General features: G+C 36.8%; 1 protein-coding gene across 7 annotated transcripts in view; it reads right to left on the reverse strand.

Annotated features, from left to right (window-relative positions):
* The window catches only part of atp2b4 (ATPase plasma membrane Ca2+ transporting 4), a 172,321-nt gene that overhangs the window by 8,670 nt on the left and 147,336 nt on the right, over window positions 1–16,315 (reverse strand). For 4 of the 7 annotated variants that reach the window (XM_067431549.1, XM_067431550.1, XM_067431553.1 and 1 more), the window contains one exon: window positions 14,098–14,280. In XM_067431549.1, coding sequence (XP_067287650.1) covers window positions 14,098–14,280 — 183 coding nt within the window. Of the gene's footprint in view, window positions 1–10,067; window positions 10,270–14,097; window positions 14,281–16,315 lie in introns of all 7 variants that reach the window. The other 3 variants (XM_067431554.1, XM_067431552.1, XM_067431555.1) reach the window with 2 other exon arrangements.

Here is a 16,315-nt window from a genome sequence, read left to right on the forward strand (position 1 = left end):
AACTTAATGTTGCTAACTCGAGCTTTAATGCAAGCACTTGTCTTCAACCATGGCAAGAAGTAATCAGATTGAGTAAATTACTACAAAGTATTTAATGACAACGCTACTTATAGCCATAAAATGTACACTACTTTCATGGTGCTTTTTTAATGCATTTTTTAAAACTTTTTTCCCCCCACCCATATCAGGAGGATTTCTGCTTTTGTAAAAGAGAGGCAAGACCAGTGAAGGGACGAAATCAAAGGGCTTGAAGAAGAACTGTCAGAGGCATAGAGAGAACAGAGAAGATGCTTTCATGCAAAAAACAAAACAAACAAACAACAACAAAAAGATACCTGGTTTTAATTCTTTATAGACGCATTTACTAAAGATTATGATAATGAAACATCAATTCTTTGTAGGTAGGCCTAAATGTGTGGCTAAACTGACTAAAATCATTGAGTACTCAGAGGTATGCTGCTTTACTGCAATGCTAACAGGGCAGTTTGTCAGGTAGTCTTGAGGTAATATGTTTTGACAGACTATTGTGTGTGAAGAAGGATCTTTGCCAACTGCCAAAGACAAGGTACTGTTATTTCTGCCCAAGGATGTCTTTTTTTTTCTACAAAATGCAAGTCCACTTGCATTTTGTGGAAAACATGGGAAACAGCAAAAAATATATTTTTTGATATTAACTTATAAAAACCCAAACAGTAAAAAGTGAAGGAAGGTTTCTGTTTCCCCCTTCTAAAAAATATAAACTCTCAGGAACACAAGTAGACACAGTGCACATTAAAATGCATAGCATGCCTCCGGTCCATCAAAACAAAACACATGCTCTGGGTTTCTCAGAGATCCTGGGTTTCTCAGTGTTGTGCGGTAAAACATCAGAAACAAATATTGCTCTCTTGCAATTTTTATGGCATCAACTTTGAGAACGACCATAAAGACAAATGTGAATTTATATAAATTGTTTTGCAAGGGTCTTGATGTTTTTCTCTACAATAAGCTTACGGTAACAAACATGTCTGAAGAAACCTCTGCCCTGCCAGCTCAGCCAATCGGCAGTGGCTTAGTCTATTCAATCTGTTTATTTCTTGGGTTTACATTCTTGTACCATGCAGCCATGTCAGTCACGCTTTTTCTCCTGACTTTCTCCTTAAACACAGAAAACCTCACATATAAAACCAAGCTGCATGTCAGAGAGCTGGACTGTTTTGATCACTCATTGCGTCCTGAAAGACAACAGCCTTCATGTTAAACAGTAACTATTTCAGCCTTAAAGTGGAAATGAAAGTCACTCAAGATTTCATTATTTAGTAAACTTATGTCCACTTTAATAAAAATATAAACAAAAAACCCTATTAATGTAACAATTTTAAAGATTTTTTTTTTGCTATAGCTTTTAGAGCAAGGGTGCCACCATCTTGCAATATCAGTGTGTGACGTCGCTGGTGTGTTTGCTCCGATGGCCAGCGGAGTAATATAAGCATTTATTTACTTTTTTTTTTTTTTAACACGCACTTGTTTTAAAATGGAGGAAGACAAACTTGAAAAGACTTTTCAAAATAATTCAAATCGTTGCAAGCGTGTTAAAAAAAGTAAAGAAATGCTTATATTACTTCACTTGCCACCGGAGCAAACCACATGTGACGTCACACCCTGTGGTATTGCAAGAGCCCTTGCTCTAAAAGCTAGAACAAAATATTTTTTCTTTAAAATGGTCACATTAATAGTGCTAGTTATATAATTTAATAAAGTTAAACGTGTTTACAAAATAATGTAAACATGACTGGCTGCTTAATTTACACTTCCAACACAGAAGGGAGAGGAGCAGATCAGATGGACTGATTCTATCTATCTGTAATTTTGGCTATTTAACTTTACATTATTTTATATTCAGATTCTGTTATACAAGAACCAGATATTATTATTATTAAGTTAATAATGGATTTTTATTATTATTATTACCATTTTTATGTATTAACAGTGTGTGAAAGGATGAAGAGGGCTGGTGTTAAAAAGAGAGAGTGAGCCAGGAGAAGAGAGATAGAGGACAAATTCCATAGGAAGGTGAGCATAACTATGATGCCTACATCACTCTGTGGTGCAGCACTTTAATGAATTCTTTCCACCGAGCAGTACGGTTCAGTACAGTTCAGTATGATTCTAAACCCTGACCCGGCTTGCATTTCCACCGCCAGCCCGTACGTGATCTTGTTCTTGCTTTTTGCCATGTGACTGTTGTCACAAGAAGATGACACTTTGTTTGAGCCAAGGCTGCAGGCTACAAGGCAAAACGGCTGAAAGTGACGATTCAGTAAACCAATCAACATTCTGCAGTGGGTCTAGCGCCACCCTTTAGTACCGGACTACTGTGCGAAGTACCCCAACATGGTACAAAAAGTGGTAAAGTACCCTTCGAAATCAGAGTACCATTCACATGCAAAAATTGTGTGCCATACCGAACTGCTCAGTGGAAACAAACCAAAAACTACACTGATTATTATTATTTTTTAATTAATGATCACAAATAAGGATGTGATTTACACCTGAGGAAACAATGACCCCTACCCTGATTGGTCATTAACGAGGAATGTGAAGGACTACAAAAAAGAAACAGTTAGGACAAAACACTTTTTTTTTTTGCAAAAAAAAAGGCAAATTGTGATAGTCATACCTGGAAACAAGTCCAAATATACAAATGAACATCACATACCTGGCATTTCCAAGGTGTTTTGTGTTTCTATGTACTGGAGAAAAAAGCTCATCTGCTTCCAGTCAGTGAGCGCACCTTCCGCATACTAAGGGTGTGAACCTGCATTGGTCTCACGGTGTGTTAGATTATGATCATCATGCCATCGATTCGGTTCAATTTGATATCACAATGCATGATGCACTGCATCCTCATTTATACAATTTTGTCAATAAATACAAGCAGTCAGATATATAAACATAAACTTTCATTTAATATGCTCAACGAAAACAAGCTTCTTAAATGTATCAAAAAAAACTTAAAGGTGCCCTAGAATGAAAATTTGAATTAACCATGGCATAGTTGAATAACAAGAGTTCAGTACATGGACATCACATACACCATTATTTCCTCCTCCATATGTATATCTTGTTATACACCACAGAAAAACAGGCGATTCTCGACATAACGGCAACTGTGAAGCAATCACTGGGATCATTAATATGTATGCCCCCAACATTTGCATATGCCAGCGCATGCCTCAAAGCGAGGATAGTGAAAATGGCAGATCATAGAAATAGATGTTATGTTCCAGGCTGTGCAGAGGACGTGAGGACTTTTCATACCCTTCCCTCTGAACAAAACTATCAACAGGGATGTTTATCTATAACTGGATACCGCAACATTTTAATTAAAAGTTGTTTGTTTGCTCGGACCATTTCACTACGGACAGTTTTTCTAAACTGGACAATAGCAGGCTTCACTCAGCGTCTGATAATGGTGACTAGCGGCTATACCCCGCGAGCAGTAAATAGTGATTTTATCCGCTTATTGACTGTCTAAACAATTTCTGATTAAACTGGAAGTTTCTTAGTGAGACAACATTAACGATGATATCCACTGTGTTGTCTAGATCCAACGCAAGATGCTAGTACAGTAACAATAGGAAACTCCAAGTTGTATATACATCAGTCTGACAAATGTCAAAGTTAATATTATTTCCTGCAGGGTTGTCATAATTTTTTTTTTTTTTTTTTTTTACAAAATACAACCGTAGATACATATGGCAATCCCTTTTGTCGGATAGAGTTATATAGTTTAACCTATAGGCTATTTTCATCAACAACACATAACTCAGGAGCTAACTATGTTAATTCAGTTGCTTACAGATCGCTCACTCGATCCAGCTAACGTCATCTCCACCACTTAAGTTGAAACGGTAGTAATTTGACAAGAAACTTCAATTTGTTTAAAATAAATAAATAAATAAATAAACTGTAGGCTACTGTACAAACATTTGTGCACTAACTTTAACCAGTCTGCTGTTTAGAGTTTGATTCAAAGTGAAGAATCTATCATTGTAAAATCTAACGGTGACGCATTACAGTGATTAAAATGTTTTTAAAATGCTAAAAACAAAGTTGTGACTGCTGACAATATGAGTTAACGTGTAATGTTATATGCTAGTTCACATGCAGGCTGAAGTTATAGTACTGACATTACATTTTGCAGGTCTTACTGAAAATAAAGATTAAACTTACTAGAGGTCGATCGATATATATATCGGTTGGCGATATATCAGGCCGATATTTGTCATGTTTTAATATATTGGCATCGGTTGATATCTGCGTTCAGTAGCGCCGATTTAAAGTCAGGCACTTCTGCGGGCAGCCGTGTTATTGGTGCGCTGGAACAGCCGCTGCTGGCGCATGTGAAGGACCAAAATATTTGGAAGACAACAGTCCTGGGAGAGAAAGGTAAGGCTTAAATTCTGATAGTTCAAAGTCCTATGGCCATACATTTACAATTTATTACAAGCAAGCTATTAAGTGTTGCTTCTCTTAGTGAAAGAAAAAAACTAATAGCATAGTACCGTCTGGAACTGGCATAACGCTACAGCTGGCTGAAGGTTTGTTTACCATTACCTTTAAGGACTGTAGTCGAAAACTATCAGCAGCTTGCTTGCTTGTTGCTTGGAGTATCACTAACATATTAGGCCCAGTGTTTTAAGTTCTGTTTTATTATGCCTGTATCAGTCAGAGAATTTCCCTCTGTGCGTGTTGTGGAGAGATGGCAGCTCTCAGAAACAATGCAGCAGGATTGAGGGCTACGTTACTCCGCCCATTCACAGACAGCACCGCGGCTGGGGTTTTTCCTGCATTGAAATATTAAACAATTTTTTTACCTTAATTTATCAGTTATGATTTATGAGTAACAAATAACTACTACGCGTGAGTGCATGTTAACTGAGTGATAGAGATAGTGAGTAGAGAGCCCCTCCCCGTGCCCCTTACCTCTGTGTGTGAATGCACTCAAAAAACAAAAAGTCGGCTCCTCTTGCCAGCTGACATAATACATATTCAATATCTGTACATTTTGTAATAATACATACATAATGCTACTTTTTAATACTGATATGATATGATCTGCAACATGATGCACCGAAGAAACGATTCATTTCGACATCTTTACCGGATACATGTCGAATATCAGTACAATGTAGATATTGTACATTGTAACAACAGCTCGCTGATGCTCACATTTGGCCCAGTCAGCCTGAGTTAGGCTCATGTTGTGGTCCAGGTTCACATGCTGGCTGATATCTGGCCACTGTCTTACTCACATCTGTATTTAAAAAAAATAAAGACATCTGTGAGGATGCTGATAACACGACCATAGCTACAGAAAGCATAGAATTAGAATGAAAATAAATGTCCAATGTCCAAAAACATGATTTTTGTAATGTCATACACGCATGCATGGAGTACTGTATAGTACATAGTACAACATTTTTATATTATATCATATCAACTTATTGTTTAGCACATTTAAAACTTCTACAACTAAGCAGAAATTCACAAACAAAATCTTCAGTGATGATAAGTATTTTACAGTAAACACTTCATAAAGTGTCCATTAAAACCCAATCTTTCATATTACTTTAAAACATATACATCATATGTGTGCTATATTATAGATCATTTAAATGTTCATCCTAGTTTAATTACATTGCTTATATCAAATACATTTTATTTCAACATATTTCTGTTGATTTCATTACTTACAGTATAGCAATATAGTTTGGGAAAAGCCACTAGTAAATATGAACATTTTTATTTAATAAATAGCATGTTTTCAAATGCAAGAAAGAAATATATAACTTACTTGTCAGAAACGATATCCTCAGCTGGATCAAGTTGCTCCTCAAAATTAAACAGCTCTTCTTCTGAGACAGATTCTTCCAGGATTATTTCTCACCGCATCGCAAAACAATGTAAAGTAAACGAAACGATGCATTTTAGCGAGTCGATGTAGGCTTTGAGTTTTTACATGGATAGCCTCAGATCATTACCATATGAATAGTTTGTGGTGTCAGTAAGCGTGTACACATTACCGGTAATGAGCTAACACTAGAACGACTGAACATATCTCTCTTTTCATACAGATTACATAAACAGAGAATATTTTTTAGATTGTATAACTCTCTGAATAGTTTTAGATTGTAAATAGATCACTTAAAAACAGACACTTAATTGTTTCTAGAGAAGTCTGTGTGACAAGTATTCGCTGAGTTTAAGAAAAAAGTTAATGGAGACCGAGATGGCAAAAAGCTCAACCTAATTTTTTTGATTAATGTTATCTTTGGATTGTATGTAATGTACTGCTTTTATTTGTATGACCATAAATTATAGTATTTTAAGTTTATTCTTCTCCTATCGAAGAAAAAAAAAATTCAAAAAAATTGCACCAATATGCTTGTCTGAAAATGTTACACATACAAGAATCAATTCTGAGTGGGACCAAATACACTCAGGTGTTTTTTTAAAAGTGCAGTTTTAAAAAATGTGCAGGGTTAAATTAATTATAATTTTGAATACTTTAAGTTTGAAGCAATTCTATGTGTGGCATAGCCGTACCATATAGTACCCTTCAAGGTGCAACCATGCCAGTGAAAAACATCATAATGCATAATTTATTAAACAAGAGTAGAATTAGAATTTTTAATTTTTGCAATGAATTGTCGCAGTTCACTTAAGTGGTTTTTACGAAAGATTGACAGACTTTCTGTGATCCTGTTCGTGTTCCATGAATGTCCTTTGTGTGGATATTTACTCATATTTACTTGTTTTTGGCCAATTAGAAAATCACTGTCGGTGGGATTTAGAGTTTAGATTCTCTGCCCGAGCCCGAACCTGACCCGAAACCGACCCGCGGGCTGGGTCGGGCCGAGATTTTCCGGCACTATCCTCGGGCCGGGCCCTTGATCAAGCGTTTATTTTTTTAATCATTAGCCTACTTTACTAGTCTAATTGAGTGGGCAGAAAGCTATGCTATAATCAGAAATTATATATATTTTTAGCAAAGTAAGAACTAATACAACAACTAAGAAACAAATGTGTAGGCTACAAAGCTGCACAAGTCAAGATTATTGTAAAAATGTGGGTTAAACTCACAGCTCGTGCAGTGATAGAGCGCAGCATTCTGAACAGAAACGCTCTGTGTCAAGAGCTGCTCGCGTGAACACTGCACTTTGCTTAAAGCTACACTGTGATATTTTCCCCCATCTAGTGGTGAAAAGGTATATGACCATCCAGGGAATAATTGTTTCTGCTCCTCTCAATTTCGATTTCGTTTCCACTCCAACGGTGGCCGATTTAGTCATGGCTTCCAGTTCGACCTCTTCGGTGAGTGTTGCTTCAACTCAAGTGATGAGGTTACTTTTGAAAACTATTATAATTTGCAGTTATTTAATTTACCAAATGATCTATGATCAAATTAATCTATGTAAAATGAATAATAGTTTTACGTTTTCGTTATTTTTAACCAGTTCATTGCTAACATCAGCTATCAGGTTCCCAGACGAATGCAAGCTAATCTTAGTAAAGTAACTTTTATCAGTGCTATCGTTATTCTGTATATTGTACGACATCACTAGCGTAAGGCAAACAAATTATAATGCAATTAAAATATTAATCTCATGTTATCCGTCATAGAACAGGGATTTGTGTCACAAGGTAAACAATACTTTTATATCATTGACGCGAGGAAAACTATCCTAGATGTCGTTCTAGTGTTATTTACAGCACACCATGATATAATTAGCCAAGCAACAATAAAACTTCCAATATACACAAATAGGCTGAATTAATATTACCTTTCGAGAAGAATGCAGGCAACGTCGGCGTTCTTTTTAAAATCGTTGCTCCTCATGAGCTCTTTCCATCTTGGAAAGGCCACTCCAATATTTACTTTTGTCTTGTTGATTTGCCTGTTGCGTTGCCGTCTTAATTCTCTTTTCGCTTCCTTGGCGACTCTGATACATATCCCGCAATGTTACTAGGTCCCCGACCCGGGTCGAATTCGGTAATCAGTTCCGGGACGTGGTTGCTTTCACACAGAAGGCGACCCGGCAATGTTCCGGGAATATTGCGGGTCCGACGTGCAGTGTGAAAGGGGCTTAAGAGTGATCCTCCATCATCATATAGCAGCCTCAAGCAATCCCCCTCTTCACATTCGACACAGTGCCATCGAGTGTAAAAACGTGAAAAGTGAAGCTTGAATTTACGGGTATGTCCCTCTTTGGCAAATGTACTTTCAAGATGGAGGAGCAACATGGCGACCGCCATCCGAACCCCTCACCCGTATGTATTTTCAATGGTATATTATAAAATTACGAGAATGCATTATTACTTGAAAGAAGTAAATATACATTAATGAGCACATATATTTTTGAAAGAACTAAGTGATTTTAGCTAAGAATAAACTAAAAAAGTTACACAGTGTAGCTTTAATTAAATATCTTCAAATCATTTCGTTTAAAAGTGGACATTTCAAGCTTTCTATGCATATTTCTCATGTCTTTGAGGCAAGTAGCCTGCTGAGGTTCGGTTTATTTATGAGACGTGCTCGCTATTTGGTTTTTATTTATTAAATCCAGGCAATTGGCCTAAGAAACCTTTTTTTAAATTAAGATAAAATTTAAACAAAACGAAAGTAATGCTTTCTACAAAACAAAACTTAATATTAAACTAAATATAACCACCAAAATCATTTCTGACCCACTCGCATCTTTTAATTTATCATAATCAGATAAAATGTAAAAATAATATAATATATTATAAATATGAAGGAAAAAACACATTGTTTAATGGTAACAAAGTCAGCTACAGATAAATGTCTGAGCTGGATTTGAGCAAACATCAGTTTACCGGTGAGCAGTTCATGAGCGCGCGCCTGCGGATTATTGAGCGGAGTCAAGTCAACTTTATTTATATAGTGCTTTTGCACTGACGATTGTTTCAAAGCAGCTTCAAAGTGTTAAACAGGACAATATTGCAACAAAATTTGATTCGGCTGTACAGTCGTTGTGGAGAAAACAGCGATGTTATCAACTCATTTAAGTTTATCAATGTTAGTTTTAACATGAGTCTTACCAGTCCGCTTCGCTGTGCTTTGCTCATTACAGGCTCGTTCTCATCAAAATGCCCACGTGTTAAAAAATGGTCGGGTTTAAATCGGTCTCGGGCTCATAATTACAGCTAATGTGTCGGGCCGGGCTGGGCTCGGACACAACATGCACGGGCTCGGGTAGGGTCGGGCTTGATTTTTTGAGCCCGATCTAACCTCTAGTGGGATTACACAGTGAAATGCACTTGCTTGTAAAATCATTAACTAGCATCCATCAATGTATGACAATACTGATGGTCAAAACTGTAACATGTATTTTAAAAATTACCCAAATGCACTGAAAATCATTACCTAGCATCCGTCAAAATATATTATATAAACATTTATAAATAAATTTTGATGGATGCTAGGTAATGATTTTTGGTACATTTCACTGTGTAATCCCACCGACAGTGATTTTCTAATTGGCCAAAACCAAATAAATATAACCGAAGTAAATATCCATATATATATATATTGTGTAACAAACATGCTAAATATAGTTTTTTTTTCTTCTTGAAAAAAAGAAGATCAAAATCGGCATTTAGCATGTGTGTTTGACCCAGGAAAAAAATTTGAGAAGAAAAAAAACAAGTTATGTTTGACCACACAATTTATAAAAATAAAATAAAAAATCTAGTCACTGGCAGCTCAGCTTGCATGCAGAGGCAAGGCTATCCATATTCAAATCGCATATGACGCACTGGTTCAGGCGTTGGGAGAAATGCAAAGTGAATGAGAGAGAGACAGAAATAATGCATAGAATGAGCTTTAGTTCGGAGATTGTGAAAGACAAGACTGGGGAAAAAAAGAAAAAGAGGAAGAGTGGTCTAAAAAAAGAGTGGTTACTGGTTTACTGGAGGTTAACAGGCAGGTCATGAAAGCATTCAGCATGGCCATCATGCAATGGCAGAGCTAGTTTGCCGGTGTGTTATGTGGCACTCACTGCCTGTAGTAGAAGAGGAAGCAGGGGCAGGCGGCCCAGCAGCTGCAGCAGAGTTGGCGGACAGGGAGGAAGAGGAAATCCCTACATGGGTGGGGCTAGAAACTGTTTTTGCGTCGTTGTGCTGGCTGACCACAGAGGGCTGGCGGCGCAGGGCCCCAGGCACCGCCGTTTGGCCTGTCTGGAATGTATAAACCACGTCCATCTGCAAAGAACAGGGAGAGGACGAGGGGGAAAAAAAGAGGAAAAAAGGGAAAGAGTAAAACAAAGACCAAGGGCCAAAAGGAGTGGTTAGAGCTAGACAAATGGGTTATTTGAAAAAGAAACAGAGAACATCCCCTCACCCCAACAAATAAAAAGTTCAGTTAGTACTAAGTCAGTCTGACAGGAGAGGGGCTGGCACAAGAAGATAAAAAGGAAAGTTTTATTTAAGGAGCTACTTTTTTCAGGAGAAAGGAAGGGCTTGAAGGTGTCCGTGAAATAGAAATGGAGCACAAAGGAAACTAGTTCTATGAAGTACTGATGAGTCTGAATTGTACTTGTGCCAATTATTTCTTTCTTTGTGTACCACTAACCATGCATGACAGATATAAAATAGAAATCCATGAGGATTTTAAAAGTGGGATGATGGGAATGGAGGGGGAGAGATAAGGAGCTAATTAGTAGAGTAGTGTTTTTGCGGTCAGTTCACCGGCTCCTAATCAGGAAGAGCGAAGGGGTGGGAGGAGGAAAAAAGAAGGATAATAAGACTGTTTGTCCTCTTTTTCATCTGGGCTTGCAGGGAAGTCTGGTAGAATAGCAGAGATGGTGATCTGGAGCCACAGGGGGTCTGGACGTATCCAGGGCGCACACACATTAAAACTATTCCTCCCCTTCACACATTACTGTCCAAAAGATTTACTCAGAAGACAAAAGAAGATTATATAAAACATACAATAAAATTGTACACAAAAGTACACTATATAAAATTCAGGATTCAGACACATTCAGGCTAATATGAAAACAACATAAAGCTACTATATTAGAATTCCACCCACTGTGGGGAACGTGATGATAAAATGCTAATAAAATAGCTAGCGCTATGGAAAACGCAAGTAATGTTAGTGAGGAGGACATCATTGCTAATTCATTATCAACACCATTTTCAAGATTAACTCTGAATGAAAAGCTGTAGTTAATCAGCAAAGGAACACTTACACCAGGGTTTTTTAAAGCATTTCAGTTGTTAACATAGTCTGCTGGAAAAGTACAGACTATGTTATGATTGTGTGATGCAATTATTTGTAATGAGGACTTTTAGTCTTTTTTTATAACTCTTAAACTCATTTATTTATTTATTAGGGCTGTCAATCGATTAAAATATTTAATTGCGATTAATTGCATGATTGTCGTGAGTTAAATCCCGATTAATCTCAACTTAATCTGACATTTTTATCAGTTGTAAATGTATCTTAAATGAATATGTTTAAAAAAATATATACTCTAATCAACATGGTATGTGTGCGCGCCAAACTGTACCGTGATTCACGTGAACAGTGTGAGAAACATGATAGTAATGCATTTAGATCAATAAAACGTACTGTAAGTGGTGATGGTGCTAATGATTTACCTTAGATATGAGTGAGAGTGAGCTGCAGTGTATTCGCGCATCACACTCGGACTGCAAAGAATGATTCAGTGTACAAACTCACGTCTTTCGACCTGGAGTCTAATAAAAGTTAAACAGAAATTATGGTTGCTTAAATAGGCTATAACTGTACTTGTTTCAGAATAGTAATGTTAACCATTTTCTTTCCCTATTAATGTTTGCTTCTGCATTCTTTACGTCTATGGCTTATCTCTATTTCTCTAACCATGGGCTAGGTCCACGGACCAAACAGAAAATGTGCGCTGCGTTAATAAAATGAGTGCCGTTTAAATTAATTTGTGTTAACACGTTAATTTTGACAGCCCTAATATATATATAAGTGTGGTACCAGACTATATAATAAATAAAAAAGAGAAACCTTGAAAATGATTTGTGCAAGAACTGAATTAGAGGCATGATTAGATAGAGATAAAACGGTTCTAACAGCACTTTTTGTAGATTTATCGATACATTGATCTTCTACTATAATAAATTGATTCCTAAAACACAAACGACAATGAGAGCTGTGACAATTAATGATGAAGGAATAATAAATAAAGGAAAAAAAAGAAAAAAAAGAAAAGGGTTTGAGATGGTCCCGTATCACAACATGAATTCCCTACGACCTGGCACATTGATGAAAGGCAGATTGCACATCTCTTTGGAGTAAAGGGAAGCAAATCAGGAGGGACAAATCAGTGCCCATGGAATACACTGACAATCTTCGGTGGGTGGTTTACCAGTGTTTCATATAGAATATTCTTAATAGAACACCCTCTCAGAATGATCACCCACCAACACACAGACACTCCTGGAGGATCCAGATAAATACATCTGTGAACCCTCTCATTGAATCCACTCATTGTTCGTAAGCAGCAACACTGTGTAATGTATGAAGGCAATGGAAAGTGAAAGGAGGTCCTCCCACACGGCCTCAATCAACAGTGCAAAAAAAAAAAAAAGTCTGTTCCCAGTCGTTTACTTGCACATCTTCAGATGCAAGCGAGTGAATGTTGCATTTCCAGAGACAGAGTGAAAAGGTCCCCTGATATCTTCAGGCTGGTTGTGGATATAGTCAGAGAGACTTTGGCAGCCCCTCTGGCATTTTAAGAGTGTCATCTCCAGGGCACATGCTGCTTTTCAACCTGGGCTACCAAAACAGCTCATAAGTCTAAGGAGACCTGCTTTTGTTTTAACCAACAAACCCATGGAGAAGCATGAAGGCCACTAGGGTGATGTCGACATAAAAACAGCCACTGGCTGTCCAGAATGTTCACTAATGCCATTCTGAGCAACATACATGCTGTTTGAAATTGATTTTTTATTTTATTTACTCTTCCAAACAAGATAAAAACTAATTTGTAAAATACTAGAAGTGATTTGATTAATTTTTTTTACTCAGATAAAAAAAAATACTAATTATGAAATTGGGCCAAATTGATCAAACACTGATCCATTTTTTTATTTAGCTAAACAATGTGTGTCATTTTTACATTTCCTACTTGGACATGACAGCAACAACTATAAATATGATTTAGATGTTGTTGTTTTTTTTTGTGCATTTTAGGCAGTACTTGAGGTCTGACTGGTTAGCGTTAGGAACAGCATGCTGTCCAGACCAGCAAAATAAAGTCAAACTATAGATTTGAAAGAGCACAGTGATGCCTGGAATCACTTTGATCATGAAAATACAGTTAAGTGCAAGATGTGTAGCGCCAATACATAACATTATAATGAGCACGCTGTAATAGATTGTGGGACATTCTTTGTGCTTTAGCTGCTGCGTTTCAATGCGTTGTTCATGGGAAGAGTGCACGCGCATCGGTAAATATACCATCAGACATGAACGTTCAAGTTCATGTGCGCATTTGCATCCTTTTGCGCAGATGTGAGTTGTAATATTAGTTTTATGTTGTATATCTCTGATTGATCTCATATATGATGCGTTTGGTTGAGTTTATTTAGCACTTTAGTTTAACTGGTGTTCCTTCACTCTTCAGTTTCCGCTCAAACGGCAATGCCCAACATTATTGACTATGACTGGGTTTCAAAAACATTGATTATATAATTAATAATCCAGCAGTTTTTTTCCTTATATTTTTTTAACAGTAGGTTATAGTTTTTGATTTTTTTTTTACAAATCGTAGTACCATTAGAAATGAAGAAACAACAAAGTGGCATAGCATTGGTTAAACATAGTGAGAAAGGATACAAGAGTCAAAGAATTGTATTGAAGTCAGTTCTAAAACACTAATAAACCATGTGTATTTTGCGAAAGAACAGAAACAACATCTACAGAGACAGTGTTATGTGTTGGTCACTGGTTGTATTTGAGCCATTAATATTCTCTCCTGGGACAATTGCTGGAAAAAATGGGAAGGAAAGTACCACCAAAGAGCAGCTTACCTGAGTCTGGATGCGGTTGAGTCCTCTGAACCACAGAATTTGTCCTCTACGCAGCTCCATCTCAGCGTGGTCAATTTCATCAGCACCTTCGGTAAGCACCTCATCAGTGATGTCCTCTTTGGGGATGCCGTGACCGGCCTCCTTCAGGAACTTTAAGCGGTGGGTAGGGATGGCAGTGATGACCTGGAGGAGGATGAGAGAAAAAAACAAAACAGGTTCAAGTGATGGCAACTGCAGCTCATCAAACAATCATTAGCACAGCATTTGGGATTATGGATGGTTTTCTAAGAACGGGATGCTGAAAACATGGTGCATAAAAATTAGAAAGAAAAATAACTATAAACCTTCATTCAGAAAGGACACATTAAACTGATGAAGTCAGGGACTTTTACAATGTTACAAAAGATTTCCATTTCAAATAAATTCTGTTAATTTAAAACATTCTAATCATCAAAGAATTCTGGAAAATAAATACATCCCAGTTTCCACATTTTTATTTTTATTATTACTATATTAAAAAAAATTGTCATCAGCTGAAAAATTAAAACAATTAAAATAAAATAGAACATAGTCATTTAAAATAGTAAAAATATTTTATTATTTTAATGTATTTTTGATTCAATAAATCCAGCTTTGGTGAGAGGGTGTGTATGTATTTGAAGTAGACTCATTTTATGCGAAACATATTTTTATGATGTGATTTAATTTCCTTTCATTCAATTAATTCATTTAAATTAAAAAATACATTTACGGTGGCCCAGTGGTACACAACAAAACGAAAACACCATTCCACAACGGAAATGCTCCTGACCACTAGGAGGCTCTCGGAGTGCGGTAAAGTTAGTTTTCCTAGCCATTATTCTATAGATTCGCCAGTCTCACACATATATAAACACTTAATGGTTAAGTGTATAACCATTGTATATCAACCTGAAATATCAATTCAAGATAACCTACATAAAATATAGCTGCATATTTATACTGAACACTTTTACCCACCACCATTGTGCTTGATGCCCAAGAGAACGTCTGTCAATTCCACCATGCAGTTTAAACCTAATTTGCATTCATTAAAATTACTTTTAAAAACAGACATGTTAAAATGCCACAGCTTGGTTGGACTCAATAATGCACAACATTGGAATTTGAACATTACAAAAAGAAATTTTAATTCATACAAATTATGTTTCAAGCCCTTGGTAGAATTGGCAGATGTTCCCTTAGGCATTAAGTGCTGTGATAGCGAGGAAAAACGTTTTGGAGTATAAATATGCAGCTATAATGCATGTAGGCGAGTTTGAATTGATATTTCACGTCGATATACAATGGTTAAACACTTAAAACTGAACATTGGGTGTGTTTACATGCACGTTCTTAAGCCAATTATGCCCAATAAACCAACAATGAACATGATCATGTAAACACGGTAACCCTTTTGCTTTTATCGGAGTAATGTCATAAACGGCGTAAGCATAAACCGGTCGGGACAGCTAGTTTTCTTCCTCTTACCTCGATTTCGCGCTGCATGTAAATGCATTAATCTGCTTTGTCGTCTTATAGAAGTGCGCATATGTGATAGGTGACAAAAACGTAAACTTAGAGCAGATTTAAATGCATCCAAACAGAGCGAGCTTGCGTTTTGCATGAAAAAAGGACATGTATCACAAACGCAGACTCGTTTAAGACCCAGAAAATTGTAAAGAGGTGTTCTCTTTTCTCATGCAGCAGAAGTAGCCTAGAAGAGGTTCAGTCAAAACGCTGCATAACTGCATAAGGGATAATATGAGCCATAAATCTCCCGCTGACACGGCGTATGCTTTATTTAACATCACAACTGACGAAACATTTGAAAAACTCAGATATACGGACGTTATTATTTTGGACGTCACTACAAGGAATAACCCGGTTTATAAATAAAGTCATGTAAACGCGGTTTACTTGCATTGTCCGTTTACTGGTTTGCATATAAACGGGGAAAACTGGTTATTTCAATTAGTTATCAGCTTACGGGTGTGCATGTAAACACACCCAAAGTTTTTATATCTTTGTGAGACTGGCAAATCTATAGAATAATGGCAAGGAAAACTAACTTTACCGCACTCCGAGAGCCCCCTAGTGGTCAGGAACATTTCCGTTGTGTTGTGGCGTTTTTTTTAGTCATGTTATGACTTGGTTTCTTTCTGTTGTGGCTTTTTCGTTGTGTTGTGAACTTATGTAT

This window comes from Pseudorasbora parva, chromosome 22 (genome assembly GCF_024679245.1).
Source record: "Pseudorasbora parva isolate DD20220531a chromosome 22, ASM2467924v1, whole genome shotgun sequence".
In the NCBI taxonomy this organism is placed as follows: domain Eukaryota; kingdom Metazoa; phylum Chordata; class Actinopteri; order Cypriniformes; family Gobionidae; genus Pseudorasbora; species Pseudorasbora parva.